This window comes from Drosophila teissieri, chromosome 2R (assembly GCF_016746235.2).
Source record: "Drosophila teissieri strain GT53w chromosome 2R, Prin_Dtei_1.1, whole genome shotgun sequence".
Lineage (NCBI taxonomy): Eukaryota > Metazoa > Arthropoda > Insecta > Diptera > Drosophilidae > Drosophila > Drosophila teissieri.
This window is the reverse complement of record NC_053030.1, coordinates 11,069,619-11,084,335: the sequence shown is the minus strand read 5'-3', so window position 1 is coordinate 11,084,335 and position 14,717 is coordinate 11,069,619. Positions and strand designations below refer to the sequence as shown.

The 14,717-nt window shown below is 42.8% G+C and overlaps 2 protein-coding genes across 4 annotated transcripts in view; one reads left to right on the top strand and one right to left on the bottom strand.

Annotated features, from left to right (window-relative positions):
• LOC122615144 (exostosin-1) overlaps positions 1–14,717 on the top strand; it is a 64,107-nt gene that overhangs the window by 46,913 nt on the left and 2,477 nt on the right. The gene's annotated exons all lie outside the window — the stretch shown is intronic.
• Positions 1,635–6,598, bottom strand: LOC122615145 (lamin-C). Of its 2 annotated transcripts, none has more exons than XM_043790054.1 (4): positions 6,030–6,598; positions 3,070–3,664; positions 2,196–3,001; positions 1,635–2,130 (listed from the first exon to the last, which is right to left on the bottom strand). In XM_043790054.1, exons 1-4 carry the CDS (start codon positions 6,428–6,430, stop codon positions 2,010–2,012), a joined length of 1,923 nt encoding a protein of 640 aa, XP_043645989.1. In that variant the 5' UTR covers positions 6,431–6,598; the 3' UTR covers positions 1,635–2,009. The 2 variants fall into 2 exon arrangements, with proteins under 2 accessions (XP_043645989.1, XP_043645988.1); XM_043790053.1 differs by having other exon boundaries at positions 1,639–2,130; positions 2,279–3,001; positions 6,030–6,597.

The window sequence follows — 14,717 nt, the reverse complement described above, 5'->3', positions numbered from 1 at the left end:
TGGGGCCGAATGGATGTGACCGATAAGCGTGTGCCATGCACTCAAGTTGCACAGGGAGAGGAAAAGCGGAAGCTGCTAAAAGTTCGAAAATGGTCACAAAAATTCACAAAACAACTAAATAAACCACAATAAGCCAAAGTTTGGGCTGGGCTCGAAATGTTCTGCATACTAGTGTGCACTGTGGAAAAGCAAACGAACTTCTGCTAACATTTTGAAATATTTCTTAGCAATATGCTGACTGTGAACAAATCACAAGAAGAAAGTCATATCTTTGTGGAAAAATATAATACATTAGGAAACTTAAGCCTGTGATAGCAACAGATTTTTCATTGATTTCTGCTATGCGATGGACCAAGATTTCAATTGTTGGCTGGATAGCCGCTTCTCATGTTTTTCCCATGCATACTGAACGCACTTTGTTGCTGGTGTTTTATTTGTTTTTTGGGCTTTGTGGCTTTGGTTTTCATGCAACATAATATGTTGCATACTCGCAGGCAGATGGCAAAAGAAAGAAACTTTCTCTCTGCCAGTCTGTCGCGTCTGCTTTGTCTCATCGAGGCGTGCATTTCAAAGCACTGGCTCCGGCCACGCCCACTCACCTGGGCGGGAAAGGCGGCTGCGATCCAGCAAAAAACAGGTCCTGTGAGCAGCAGGAATGTAGGTAGCATCAGCAGCTAAAAGTGGAGGTAGAAAAACAACTTATTACTTTGACTAATCCTATTATGCGCATGCAAACGTGCGCCAAGGAGGAAAAAACTTTGCCGAGCAAAACTACTTTGAAGTCAACTGTCTGCCCGCCTACGCTCCTCAGCCGTCTCAGCCGCTTTCTCCTTTCTCCGCCGCCTTTCTCTCGCATTCATTCCATTGAATCGTGCACTCACTCAAGCGCCGCTAAGTTGTCTTAGTGGCTGCTCATGCACTGCGAGAAATGGCTGCGCAATAGATAACGCAATTTGGCTTTGGCGACGCCAGTGAAAGGATCTTCTCTTCCTGACAATGCTAATTCCTGTGGAGTAAGCTAAAGGACGCAGACGAAACAGTGGGACGCTTAGGGATTCTATTCTATTCCAGTTTGAATATTTCAATTCATGAACATAGTAAGAACAAATATATTATATTAGGCCCACAAATATTTATTTCCAAGTTTTATTTTTGTATCCGAATCGGCCGAGTCCTTTATTAGTTCGGATGACAGCCCTAGAATTGTTTAATAGTATTTCTACAACTGCCCGAAGCTGTATATTTGCTCCATTAAAAACTTTGGCCTCAGTTTGCTCGACCTTTCCCCGTGATCCAACCTAATTTATTTTCAAGTTGTAAAGTTGCGAAACTTTTTCGTTGACCTCGTTCGGTTTTAGCCCACAGTTTGGCTCCCAGCTGCACCTGTCCCCCGACTTCTTGTAGTTAATTTCCCCCACTTACCTGTCCATTATGGCCTGGTCCTGGACCTGGACCCCAGATAGTGCAAAATGCCGCGACAGCATCTCAAGAAGTTTTCCCCGCGCAAATCCAACTCCTCTGGCCTAAGCCGATTTGGCTTCCTCGCAAAAAGATATCAAGCCCAACCAAGTCCAACCGCGCTGCAAAATATCATTAATTGATTTTCCAGCCCAGTTTCTTGTAACATTTATTTGTGTTTATTTTTGTATTTTTACCAAAATGCATGTTCTCGTCATAAATTACAGAGAGTGTGGAGCGTGAAAAAACTTACTTAAACATAGGAGACGCATAGAGTCAAAGACATCAACTAAGGGCACTTAAACATTTAACATTAAGAGTTGAACAAGGCTTGATTGTTGTACATAATTCACATAGTTCACATTTAGCTTGATATGTGATAGGCATCCATGTGCCTATGTATGCAGAACAGATCTGTGTGGTGTGAATGTGCAGCTCGGAGTCTGTGAGTCTCTGCGGTGAGTTGGGGTTTGGATGGGCCTGGTGATCAAGCCGAGCCAGTCCGATTCGAAGTTGTAGTCCCGCCTAGAAGAGCAGGGAGAAGAGGCTCCTCACGCCAGTGGAGCCAGCTCCGGAACCGAGGGTAAAGCCCGTGCTGGGCGTGCCGCTGCTGCGATGCCGCGAGGTGTGGCTGGAAACGTTAGCACGGACACGGTCGTAGCTGGCAACATCCTGAAAGGCAAAATATAAATCGTAAATTATATATTCGAAATGTGTAGATCTGTAGCATATCGTACTGGTCGAGCACGAATTCGAGGTGTCTGCAGTGGCGGCAGATGTCGCAAGTGCCGCACGTGTTGTATATGGACAAGACTCTCACCTCTTTGTCGGCGTTGGCCAGCACCGAGCGCATCGAGTTGGCCACCGGCCACTTCTTCTTCATCACCAGGTTGTTGGGTGGATCGTGTGCGGTTCCGGCATCGACGGACCAAATGGTCACGCTAGCACCGCCCAGCACCTTCGATCCCCGCGAGAACTTGAAGGCCAGTTCCTCGTCGCCGGCGATGCGGGTTAGCTGCCAGCCCGTCAGATTGATCTCCTCGGTGCCCTTGTTGTGCAGCTTGATGAAGCGGCCCTCCACGTCCGCCTCGATGATCTCCAGATCTCCCTTGGCGGCGGCATTCACCGAGTACTCGGACAGGGTGCGATCCTCGCTCTCATCGATCACGGTGCGGCGACGCTTCACGGCGCTGGACCCAGAGATGCCAGGTGTAGCCGAGCGACGTCCACTGGGAGTGACCCGGCCGGATCGGGAACTGGCACTGGCGGTCAGGTGGCTGCCATTGCTGGAGATTCCGGAATCGGCAGTCGGACGTCCGGGCGACTCGATGTTCAGGCGACGCTCCTCACCGCACAGCAACTTGTCGTAAGCGGCAATCTCGAGATCTAACGACACCTTGATGTCCATCAGATCCTGGTACTCCTGCAGCTGGTGGGCCATCTCGTCGCGCATGCGCTGCAGCTCGGCCTCCAAGGAGGCGATGTACTGGTTGTGGCGCTGGCGCTCCGTGTCCAAGAGGTTCTCCAGCTCCCGAATGCGAGCCTATGGCAATAGAAAGAGGGAGAATTACAATCAGCAATGGAATTCAAACTGCCATTTGCAGTACTCACATTCAAGCCAGCATTGGTGTTCTCCAGATCCTGCAGCTTGGCGTTCAAGCCGTCGATCTTGGTGCGCATGAGACGAACTTCCTCGGTGGCATGAGCGGATCCCTGGGCAGCCCTGTTGGCGGCAGCCTTGAGGTTCTGGATCTCATTGTCGTACAGCAGCTCGATCTCCTCGCGATTGACGCGCATTTGACCCTCGTACTGATCACGGAGTTCCTGGAGCGACTGCTGCAGCTTGGCCTCGTACTGGCGCGACAGTCTGCCGTCGATCTCGCTGATCTCGATCTGGCGACGGGATCGGGTCTCGGTGAGCTCCTGGGTGTGCACCTGATCCTTGAAGGCCAGCTCCTCGCGCAGACTCTGGTTCTGGTTCTCCAGGTCGACGCGGGCCAGCGTCTCCGCCTCCAGCTGCTTGCGCAGATCATCCAGTTGGCGGCGCAGGCGCTCGTTCTCCAAAGCGAGCTCCTTGGCCTGATCCTCGAACTTCTTGCGGTCGGCCAAGGACTGGTTGTACTTGCCATTCACATCGTTGTAGCGCGTCTCATACAGGCGGGCATTGTTCTCGGCCACGGTTGCCTCCTTCGTCTTCTTGTCGAGTCTTAAATGCAAAATGGATGTTGTTAATTTTAAAACAATCTCTTATTACAAAGAATCATCTCAGAACCTTATACATTAGTCATAAATGTCCCCAGTCCGCTGTAGAAATGTTAGATGGTTCATAAGAATCAATTGTTTTTCGACTTTTATCTACATGTGCTCATTGAATGACGTCACTTATCTATATCCGAGTAATAATTGAGTCACATTGCGACTCACATTTGTTTTCGAAAGCTATGCCCGCTCTCTTTAAATCGCAAATGTATTATTCATTTTATTTATTTAAATGATATAGTCGCTTGGAAACTCGTTCATCGATCCTCCATAGAAGAATCCAATACTTGAACGCTGCGAGGTTTTTGTTTGCCTTGGGAGAAGTCGTCACATGCCATTAGCATAAAGTAGCCCGGCTATTTCTGACCAGTTCCCCTCCCCCCTCAGCGCCCCCTGTGATTTATGGGCGCCTAACAGTTCAAAGCGTTTTATTTTTTGTGTTTGAAATTCTGTTTGGCCAAAAACAAACTCGCTATAAAAAACAGCTACGAAAATTCCACAAATAGTCCCTGCATATTTTCGGCTGGCAATTTCGGTTGTCAATCGGCGACTCGCGTGGTTGGCACGTTTTTAAGTTATTCTTTATAACGAATGATTTCAACTATGGATTAATTGACTTTACATGCCTTGCATTCAATGAAAAATGTATTTAAATTATGTATATAGTTTGCTTTTATGGCGACTGTTTTGATCATATTTGAAACCTTATTTTTATGGATTCTAAATTTCCTATTATGTTTCAGCGCTTTTCTTTCGGTTTTTGCTGTTGCACCGAGAAAATGTAAACAGTTTTCGTAGCTAATCAAGAAATATTGTGTAAAAATGGGGAAATCAAAACAAAATTGATTCAAGGTTGTTTTGCTTGCGTTCTAGATTTTCCTTATTTCCCCATTTTTTTCTGCGTTTTGTGTGTGCGTGTTAAAGTTCCATTTTTCCTCCCCAATTCCTTCCGCTGACCTAATTTGTTTGTGTGTATGCTATTGTCACCAACCAAAAATATAGAAATATATTTGGCTATCTAAATTCTATTAAATAAAATAATAAAAATAATTCAACACAGCTAGAAATTTTCAAAAGAGAAATCTTTTATCTTCTCACACCACAAGTTCCCAGTTCCATAATTCTGCTGCAATCTTATCGTATCTTCAATTTCCTTTGTTATTCCGATGCGTTTCTCAACTTTAACGTCACGCCTTAAATAGCTGAAAAATCAAGTTTACCCAACATTTAGGCACCCGACTTTTAGCCAAACTCGCAACTTGGCTAACACGTTGCAAGACACAAACAACGAAATGTGGCTATTATGAATTAAAAAGCTTTGGGCCTCATCGCGCAATACCAAATAAAGACCAAAATAAATATTGCCTGATAACGCAAACGACGCGAAACGGAAATCTCGCAAATGGAAAACCTGAGCACCCAAACATTTTGTTGACATCACACCAGAAACTGGTATTACAAATGGATCTGTAACTGGGTGCCATGACATCATAGTCTTGTAACCTTCATTGAGATTTAAGGCGGTATTTCGGCTCTTGTTACTTGATTTCCCTATTTTCGTTGGTTACTCATTAGCTGCGAACTAAACATTTGCATAAAAATGCCCAGAGAATTCTGGAAGTGTAAATGCAAAAAATAAACAACACCGAAAGAGTCGAGAGAGTTCCCATGTGCGTGGCTTTCGCAATGTGCTTTTGGCATGACATCATCGGCCTCGCTCGCTCTCAGTCTGCCCCGTTTTCTGTCTATCTCTGTCGCTCCCTACATATAAAGAAAATAACCATACAAACTTTGGTTCCTATCTCACTAAAAAATGTCACTAAACTGAGTAATATAGCTCAAATATGTCCTATGAATAAAATAGCGTGAAATGTGAAATTGACTTGTATTAAATTTAAAAACTATAATACTTTTATAAATAGTAAACCATAAATAGTTATTGATTTGGCAAAGCTAGGTGAAACTATAGTTCTAGGTGAACTCTTCAAAAAAAAAATGTTTTTGAAATGCTCTTGTTCCTAAAATCGACTACCGAACATTGACTAGCAGCATAGACAACAAAATAACTATAAAAATGAAATATATTTTTAGAAATCACCACTGACTGTACTATTGCTTTACAGATCGTAAAGAGTGCGCAGCTATCCGTGCTATGCATTATTGATTCCTCACTTTCTTGAGAAAGCTCCCAAAGTTACCCGCATTTTCTGCCTGTGCCTCGCTTCAGTTGCCCGGCATGGCCATATGCATATGACATCACTGGCTGATAATACGCTGTTACCAATTCCGAACCCGCTGTCTTAGAGCTTTACCTCGGCTTCAAGTCGTCGTTCTCCTCCCAGAGACGCTTGATATCGATCTCCAGCTTGGCCTTCTCCTTGGCCGTCTCGTCGAGCAGCTTGCGGGCGGCGGCCAGCTCCTTCTCGTAGACCGCCTTCAGATTGGAGGTCTCCCGGTTGACGGTGTCCTGGGCGAGATTCAGTTCCTGGGTGAGCCGGCTGTTCTCGTTCTCCAGGTTGCGCATGCGATCGATGTAGCAGGCCAGGCGATCGTTCAGGTGCTGCAGCTCCTCCTTCTCCTGCAGCCGGCTGGTGCGCGTGGGCGAGGTGGGTGAGGTGGCGCCCAGCCTTGAGGAGGTGGATGCCCCGCCCACCGGCGTGGAGGTGGAGGCGCGCGAGACGCGTGTGTTCAATGTGACGCGGCGAGCTGACATTTTTGCAATGTGTGTTTTTATTCTTGCGGTTTTTTGCGAGGTGCGAGGTGCTAGTTGCTAGTTCTTAAGTACGTAATCCTCTCAAGTCTCTTTCAATATTTTCCAGACGTTTGGAGCTGAATTTTTGCTTGCACGTCCGCCTGCTTTGACGACTGAAAATTGACTGAAACTTTGCCTCGAAACGAACCGAACGGCTATCATCGACAAAATTAGTCGTCGTCGGCGGCAGCGGCGGTGGCGGTCATAAAAAACCAAATACAACACGAATGCGGCGCTGCTCTCTCCATTTTTTCCGCTCTCACCTTTTGGCTTTATTATTATTGTTGTTTCGCCTTCCACCACATTCGTTTTCCCATCCCAATTCCCATTCGCATTCGTAAGAGTTGTTGGGCTTTCCTATGTACAGCTGTTTGTGCCTCTGGAGCTCTAAATAGAAATCGCCTCGAACGCAACTCAACTAACTAGCACCAACTGGTCCTAGAATGAACTTCCTTAAATATTGTTTCATTTCCCTGGAAAATCCTCAAAAATCTTTACAAACATGTCCTATATATTCCACGATATGTTCAAGAAACATGTGTTTTTGTTAAGTTCTAGTATTTAACGTACAAGGTTCTATTAAAAGAAGCTGCACTGTACATTTGGGTGGAATCCCAGCGGTGCATTCCAATCTTCAATGAGATCTTCATTGAGTTACCCAAGGTTAATGAACGGCAAGTGGTACAAAATTAGAAATCAAAGTACGAAAATAAATGGAGTAAGTTTCAACGATTGAAGAAGGTGTTAAACTTAAGATCTGAAAACTTTGGGAAATGTCTGAATCTATGCATATTATTGAAGATTGCCTAACGCAATTTCCCTTTGGCATCATTACATTTTTCCGCTCGTCCGCCACACATTTTCATTATGATTTGTTCCACTTTGGCTGGCCGCATAAATGAATGGCCCTTAATAGGGATGGCGACACATGAAAATCGGCCACAATGAACGCCCGCCCACATATCATCAATTCCGTGCCATTTGGCCCACAGTTCGTATGCACAATGTGTCACTCCAGCTTATCGATCAGCAGCGGGTCAATTATGGCCCAGTGACTTGTCCAAAATTATGAAATACGACTGGGAGCTGCACCACTACTACATACCATTGGTGGTGGGTGGTGGAAAACGGCTTGGCGTAGTGTCAACTTGTCATAAGTGAAGTATTTATTGACATTGAGTTTACTGGACCGCTTTTGTAGCAGTCCCCCCGTCATAATAATAAATACGCTCTTTAAAAGTGTGAGAGGATTTTTCTTTTTGTTTGCCAACTTCTATTTGCAAATGCAAAAATAGCCGGCAAACAGTGTTTTATTTTGCCCCTGAGAATCGCAACGCGAATGAGAGAACTGGAGAGCACTGAATTCTCTAGCTCACACGCTGCGAGAAAATACGTGAACTTCTCATGCAATGCTAACGACGCCCGTGACGTCACCACCCGAGCAGAGTCGGCCAAGCAAAGAAAAAAGTAAAGACGGAGAAAAAAGCGAATCGAGTATATACATACATATGTAGCTTATAGCACTGACCTCCAAAACGTAGCCGCTTCTGTGTGACGTCACCGAATTATTTTTAATCATGAACGAGCGTTGGAATTATTTTCTTGCCCAAACTCGCCACTTCCCCTTTCGAAATTATAATTATACTTATGAGCTTTGTAAGCTGTGAGCGTTGGCTAATTAAAATTAATTAATGAGCCCAATTGTGTGTGTGGAAAAAAACGAACATTGAAGCCTAAGCAGATGTTAAATGTTTGTGTTTGTTGTCTCATCCGGACTTTGTTTGGCTTTGTTCTTATTCCGTTTTTTGTTGTCTTGAATGTATACTAGCTGAGTTTTTTTCAGCTTGATGAATAGCTCGGGATTTAGATTGCAAATTGATAAGAATTATGGCAAAGGGAAATTTACTCAATGGGATTGTTGGGTATGACAGACTGAGGCACTTTAATTAATCTATTGAAATGGAAAACTGGTCAGCATTTTAATATTTCTATATCTATCTATCTACAGTAAGGTTAGTTCATGGTTACTTTAGTATCTGTAGGGAAACGGAGCTCTTAAGGGCAACAGGCATCTTCTGCACTTTTATTTAAGGTTCTTATCATCTCAACGAAATGAGAAACATTCTGCAAGCCATTTGACACAGCCAGTATCGATTAACCCAAAGTAAAGAAATGACAAATAAACAAACAAGTAGCCCGCAGGGCTTTTAATTTGTGCAAACTCCTGCGAATAAATATTTATTCGGCATTTATTTGCTTTCTGTTACATTTGCTTGTCTATATTGGCCTGCTGCGCCTATCGTTGAATAAAGAATACACAGAGATACTAAATAAACTGAAATCAAACAAAATTAAAGTTAGCTTCTCGTTTTGGCTGCCGTCGAAACTTGTTTGTCTTTGCTGAATATTTTTTTTGGCTTTTTTCGTTTTGCTTCTTTTTCGAATTTGTCAAAGCAGCTTCATAACTTCGGCAGTTGTTGATTTTTTTATATTTTCATTTGCGTTGTAGCGACAGCTCCGAAGTTTGCCAACAATAATGACATCATCGTCAACTTAAAGTTTGAAGTCATGGCAAATGACGTTATAAGATGAATGAACGCCAAGAGCCAAACTGCTGCCGATTAAGCTGAAGAGGTTCTTATGGAATCATTGCAAATTTAATCGCAGATTAGAGCTTAAACAGATCAAAATAATAACATTTTGACTTTTCGACAATTCGAAATAAAAAGTTTAGACCCGAAATCAAACATTCCCAGGGTATTTCTGTTTGCACAGCACAGAACTAAAATAAATAAATTTTGAAATCCCTGAATTTTTCATTGGTTACACTTGCATATTTAGGAGCTTACCTTCCATTCCCACCATAAAAACATTTATTTGAATTTTCGCTAATCCAAAAACAAAGCCAAAGTATTGTACAACCCGCGCATTTACACATCATCGCATAAGCCCCCCAAAAAACCAATCCCTCTACGCTCCTGGAATCGCACTTAATTAACGTTGGTCAACAAGTTTAGATCGATAAATTTTATGTGCAAAAACACGTCCAAACGGCGCATATAAAATATATGACAAAATAAACACAAAAAGTAATATGTATAAAATGAATTCGGCTCGAAATTGGTTTAGCGATTTGTTGCTGTTTTTGTTCAATTGTCATAAGCCAAAAACCGCAAAGGGTAAAATGGTTTACGTATCAGCGGGCGTGCTTAAATTTTTAAATATTTTTACGTGTTAGAGGAATTCTTGTTTTCCGATTTTCATAGAGTTGCGTGCGTTTTTCGCCTGGTTCATAATTCAGCAGAGATTCGGAGTTATTTATGGAAATTAAAAGTGAAGTCAACTGCATGCGCATACGCCATGTTGTACGTCTTTCGTGTTTTGTTTGCTTAATTTTGCACTTTCCGACGTTTGTTAATTTTTAATCAACGAAAGTTGTAGGAGGAAGTTGATGTCAAGCATTTACATACCATTTTTTACTTCTCTTCTTATTTTTATCTCTGTGTTCATGTCTCTTTTAGCTACTTGCATAAGTTAATTTAGTGTTTGTCTTCGAAGGAGTTCGCCTTTTACTCATTTCTTTTTTTGTTTTTTGTATTTTGGATGTTGAGTGTTTTGGGTGTCAGTGAGTGCAACTTTTAGCCTGGCCAACAGAGAACTACATTTTATGTATGCAGCTGCCTTGGCACTGCTTGGAACTTTTAACCAGCTAGCCACGCCCACCCACACACTCACACACACACACACTGCATACACAGAAGCAGCAAGTTGAGAGGCCCCAAGAAGTATGCTAAGAAAAATAGTATGCAGAAAACGAAACCGACGTGTTCTTATTGCGCCGAAGAACAGGAAACGAAAACTTTTGCAATGCCATCACCCTACAGAATTCAATTTGTAAACATATATGCTTCTATGTAAGCTGCAGCAGTGTGTCTCCTAAATCTGATTATCAAAAAAACCTGTGAAGATACCTTAGGTAAAAGTAAATAGGTTCACCCAACTGCATGTAAATCCAATACTATAATCAATACTCATAATCATAATACTACATCAATGTCTTCAATTAAAATCAATCTTTACGAAAAGTAAACTGTTCTGTTTTAAAGCTGCATTTTCATTTTAAGCACAAACATTCATTAATCCCCTGCAAAGTGCTAAAGTAACCCTTTGCCAAAAGCTTCAATTAAAAATATCTTAAAAGAGGGCCAACACAAAATAACAAAATACGGCAGCAAAAAGGAGCTTTGACTTCGAAGGAAAGGGACCAAAGGAAATTCTTGCAATTAATTGAGGCAAATTTCGGCAGACATGTAAACTGCACATTGCATAAAATATGTGCAAGTAAAGTGCATCGAGTAAAATTGTTGGGCATGCTGTTAATGGAATTCCACCCAAGTCAACGCAAATTTACATGTTTTGGATCGTTGGCGATGGCTGGTGAACCCTTTAAATCTCCTTCTAAGCCAAATACTTGCAGGCCCTATAAGCATCCACCTGTCTTATTTGCCTACATTATCCACTCTATTGGGTCCCGGGCCTCCAGCTGCTTGCAGTTACCTCAGTCACTCGATCCACTTAATCATCGCAAACGCACACAACTATGCACTTGCACTCGATGCTGATGCGATACGGAAATGAAGTTCTGGCTGCCTTCCTTTTCCGCCCGCCTCACTTACTACATATATACATGTATGCTCCTTAAGTAGTGCCAGCTGCGATTGTTGCTGCTGCTCCTGGTCCTTGTGCTGCGATAAGTCTCCTGGCTGACATCCAAATGTGGCCTTGCAGCCACGGATGATGGAAAAGAAACCGGCAACCGAATAAGAGATTCCCCGGACATGTGTAGCCAAGCAAATACAATTACAGTGGGTCCTGGAACCTGGGACCTCCTTAACCCACAAAGTAGACAATGCTTACAAAAACCACCTGAAAATGGTAAAAGCTTTAGATATTTCATAAACGAATCTGTGGTTATATTTCAGTTATATCTTAATATCAACTCGTTTGCTGCATAGTCTTTACCCCAATTCAACCGTAGCTTTATGCTGCTGCAGGCAACTTAAAAATGCTGGCTGTGGGGCATGGATCTAAGCCAATTAAACGCAGTTTGTTGGCCAATTAAAATGTGGGCGAAGGGGGCTGAACCGTCTGTCGGGGCCAGGCCCAAACATATACGCAATGTGCAGTGTGCAGTGTGCAATGTGCATAATTGAATCGCAGGCATAAGCCATCTCTGTCTGTTGGGTGCCTCTCGCTCTCAATTATGCTGGCAGCGTCAACAGCATGGGATTGACTTAATTATGTCGCACAACAAAAACCCACACACACACACACACCCACTAACACACGCAGATAATCACGCACACACACAGCGGGCCAAAAGAAAGGGGTAAAACAAACACGCTTGCCGCGCTGAGCGTTGATTATGCAAAGAGGGGAGGAGCCAAAGAAGGAATTATAATTACAAAATATAAAGCAGGCACTTGAGACGCGTTGGCAGCCAGACAAGGAGCCAGGGATCGGCAGGACATGCAGACTGCAGACTGCAGCGCTGCAGCGTAATCCTAGTTTGGTTAGTTTGCTGCTGCACCTGCCGTGTGGCGCTTAACGAGCGGGGCATCACCATGAAGCCATGATGGATGTAAACAAAAAATGGCAAAAACAAAATATTCTAAATCCCCAACGAAGTTAGGATGCCCTGGCTTTAGCTTAAGCTTATGAATATTGATAGTTTCGAAAACTGCGAAGTGGTGGGTAAAAAGCTTCGTGAGCTTCCTGAAAATTATTCCTGAATGATGGTACTGACATATTTTGGCACGCTTAGTACCATTTTTGAAAAATGTTTCTTCAGTTTTGGTATGCTATGTTTTTCTTAACAAATGAATAAATAAAATATATATTTGGCTATATTAAATACTTGATCTAAGAGAACGTGGCTAAATAATTCAAGAAAAGATTCATTAAATTGAGATATAAGATATACTGTAAATTATATAATAATCCTTTTCTCCCAACTGAGTGTTGTCTAATAATAATATGGTCGATCAGCTTTGGAAGATACAGGGTATGCCCTGTGCACACTCAAAGCATTGCCAACTGTCGATCTATCAGCCGTAATTGCATCTAATTGTAGGTACCGCTCCCAAACGTCTCATTATGTCTTTTAGCCTGAATAGCAGTGGGAATCCGCCGGGAGATGATCGTCCATGCAAATTCAAATTCCACTAACCACACGCACAAAAGCGGAGCGTGCCAGACAGAAATAACACGAATGAACTGAAGTGGGTGGTAAATGCTGGCTGTTGGGTGCTTATGGATGGTGGGCGGTGTTTAGTGGGTGGTAACTAGTGGGTGGCGCTTGCATAACGCACCGTCTTCTGTTTTCTGTCAGGTGCACGTGGCTGCACCTGTACTTGCATAACTCAACTCGAACAGCGCCCCAGCACAAAGCTCTTAGTTGGGGTCAGGCTTTGCAATTATAATTGCATTCAGCCCGAACTGAAGCACAAACTGCGAGCCAAAACAGTGCCAAATGCAAAATGCGGAGTGCAAAATGCTGGGGGACTTGGCGAGCTAACTGCGGCTGGGATGTCTAACTAATTTGGCATGGCATACTTTAAGGCGCGCTCACACTTTGAGCGACAAATTAACGCCGCGTTAATGGCACGCAAAGCCAAACGCCCCAACGCGCCACCACCCCTCGTATCTTCCCTCCTTATCCTAACACATGCAGTGCGAGCGAGACGGTGGGGCACTTCCGCCCACAGTGGTTACTGTGTGACTTCCGCTGCGCAGCGGAAACTGCGGTAACGCCCCTCGACATCCATATATGCTTGGATAAATCCACAGCGGAGCTCGCATTAATAGTTAACGATCAGAGTGGATATTCTCATTTATCTATGCTCTATATGCACCATAGTAAATAATGAGTAAATTTATAAGCAGAATTAGTATACATCCTATGGCAAGGTATATATTGATTGTATACATAGCCTGATGCAATAATAAGGCCAGATGGCTGCAGTTCAAGATTTATTTCAGTGCTTTTTTCGACCGCGCACTATGGGCGAACGACACTTTGGTGGAATAACCCATTTTTAAAGTCGTTAAAAAATTTTGTAATTGAATGTATTCAAAAACATCAATCTATCATGTGCTACTTGAATTAAAGAGGCGCCAGTTCAGTGAACAGCTGTTAGTCAGCTGTTTCGCTGCCACGATACGCATTTTTTATCGCTGAAATCTTCACTTGAAGTGACAAAAAGTGCATAAACAAATATCAAAATTGTTACTTATAACATGAAATCCAATCCTTGTGGTTTGTAATATGTGTTTGTAATCGTTAAATGTTGAAATTAATTGTGGTGTCCCAATAATCTTCTGTAAGTTCTAACCCTAATAAAACACAACTTTTGTAGTGTATTCTAATTTTTAAATAGAGCTACAAAGTGAGTCCGGCTCTCTCCGGCTCTAAAACCTGTTATATGTTGTAGAGTTATCAATTCTTAGTATATGCTATAAGTATAAATGCACACTTTTGCACACTTTCTCCAAAATTTAACTTTTAAGGGACTAACCTCAAAGTGAAAAACAGCAAATTGTTCGAGAAATAGAAAGAAAAGACGACGAGTAATGCAAAAAATAACGCCCTTTTTAGTTGTTTTAAAGCTTTAATTCGTGGATGGCGATGAACGATAGGTATGAAACATAAATATATTTATTACAATAAAATTCTAGTTCCGTAAATTTTAGGTTTGGAACATTAGTAAAAATATGCTATTTAAAGAAAAAACTGTGAAGCAAGAAAAAAAATAAAAAAAAAAAAAAGAATGAAAAAAAAAAAAAAAAATCTGTAATGAAAATAAATGTGTTGGAAGCAAAAAGTCACTCAATATAATATAAAAAAAAAAAAAACAGAATAAATAGTGCTTGTTCGAGTTAATTAATCCAAAATGCGTTCGCCCAAGGCGGGTAAAAATATAAAAGGGCAATGGCAACAACTCAGGCCCATTGAGTTATCACACTCAGCGGAGGACAAGCGGATAGAACGGATAGGGGAGAACCGGATCGGAAAACCGGAACCAGGGAATGGGACAGACCACTGGGAGGAGTATTCAAAACGCAATTTGGCCCGCTCCTTGAACTGCACTCGAAATTCAGATCAGCTCGAACGGCCTCGCTCTCCGCGCTCCGCTCCTCCTCATTAGGCAATCAATTGGCAATCAGCACTTGAGCGTATCGACAATCG

What these genes read in the sequence shown, in the direction of transcription:
- LOC122615145 (XM_043790054.1), bottom strand. Translation starts at nt 6,430, where the DNA reads ATGTCAGCTCGCCGCGTCACATTGAACACACGCGTCTCGCGCGCCTCC. An exon ending in AACGACGACTTGAAGCCGAG is followed by an intron (nt 3,665 to 6,029) that starts GTAAAGCTCTAA and finishes TTTGCATTTAAG; the next exon opens with ACTCGACAAGAAGACGAAGG. An exon ending in CTCGAATTCGTGCTCGACCA is followed by an intron (nt 2,131 to 2,195) that starts GTACGATATGCT and finishes TTTGCCTTTCAG; the next exon opens with GATGTTGCCAGCTACGACCG.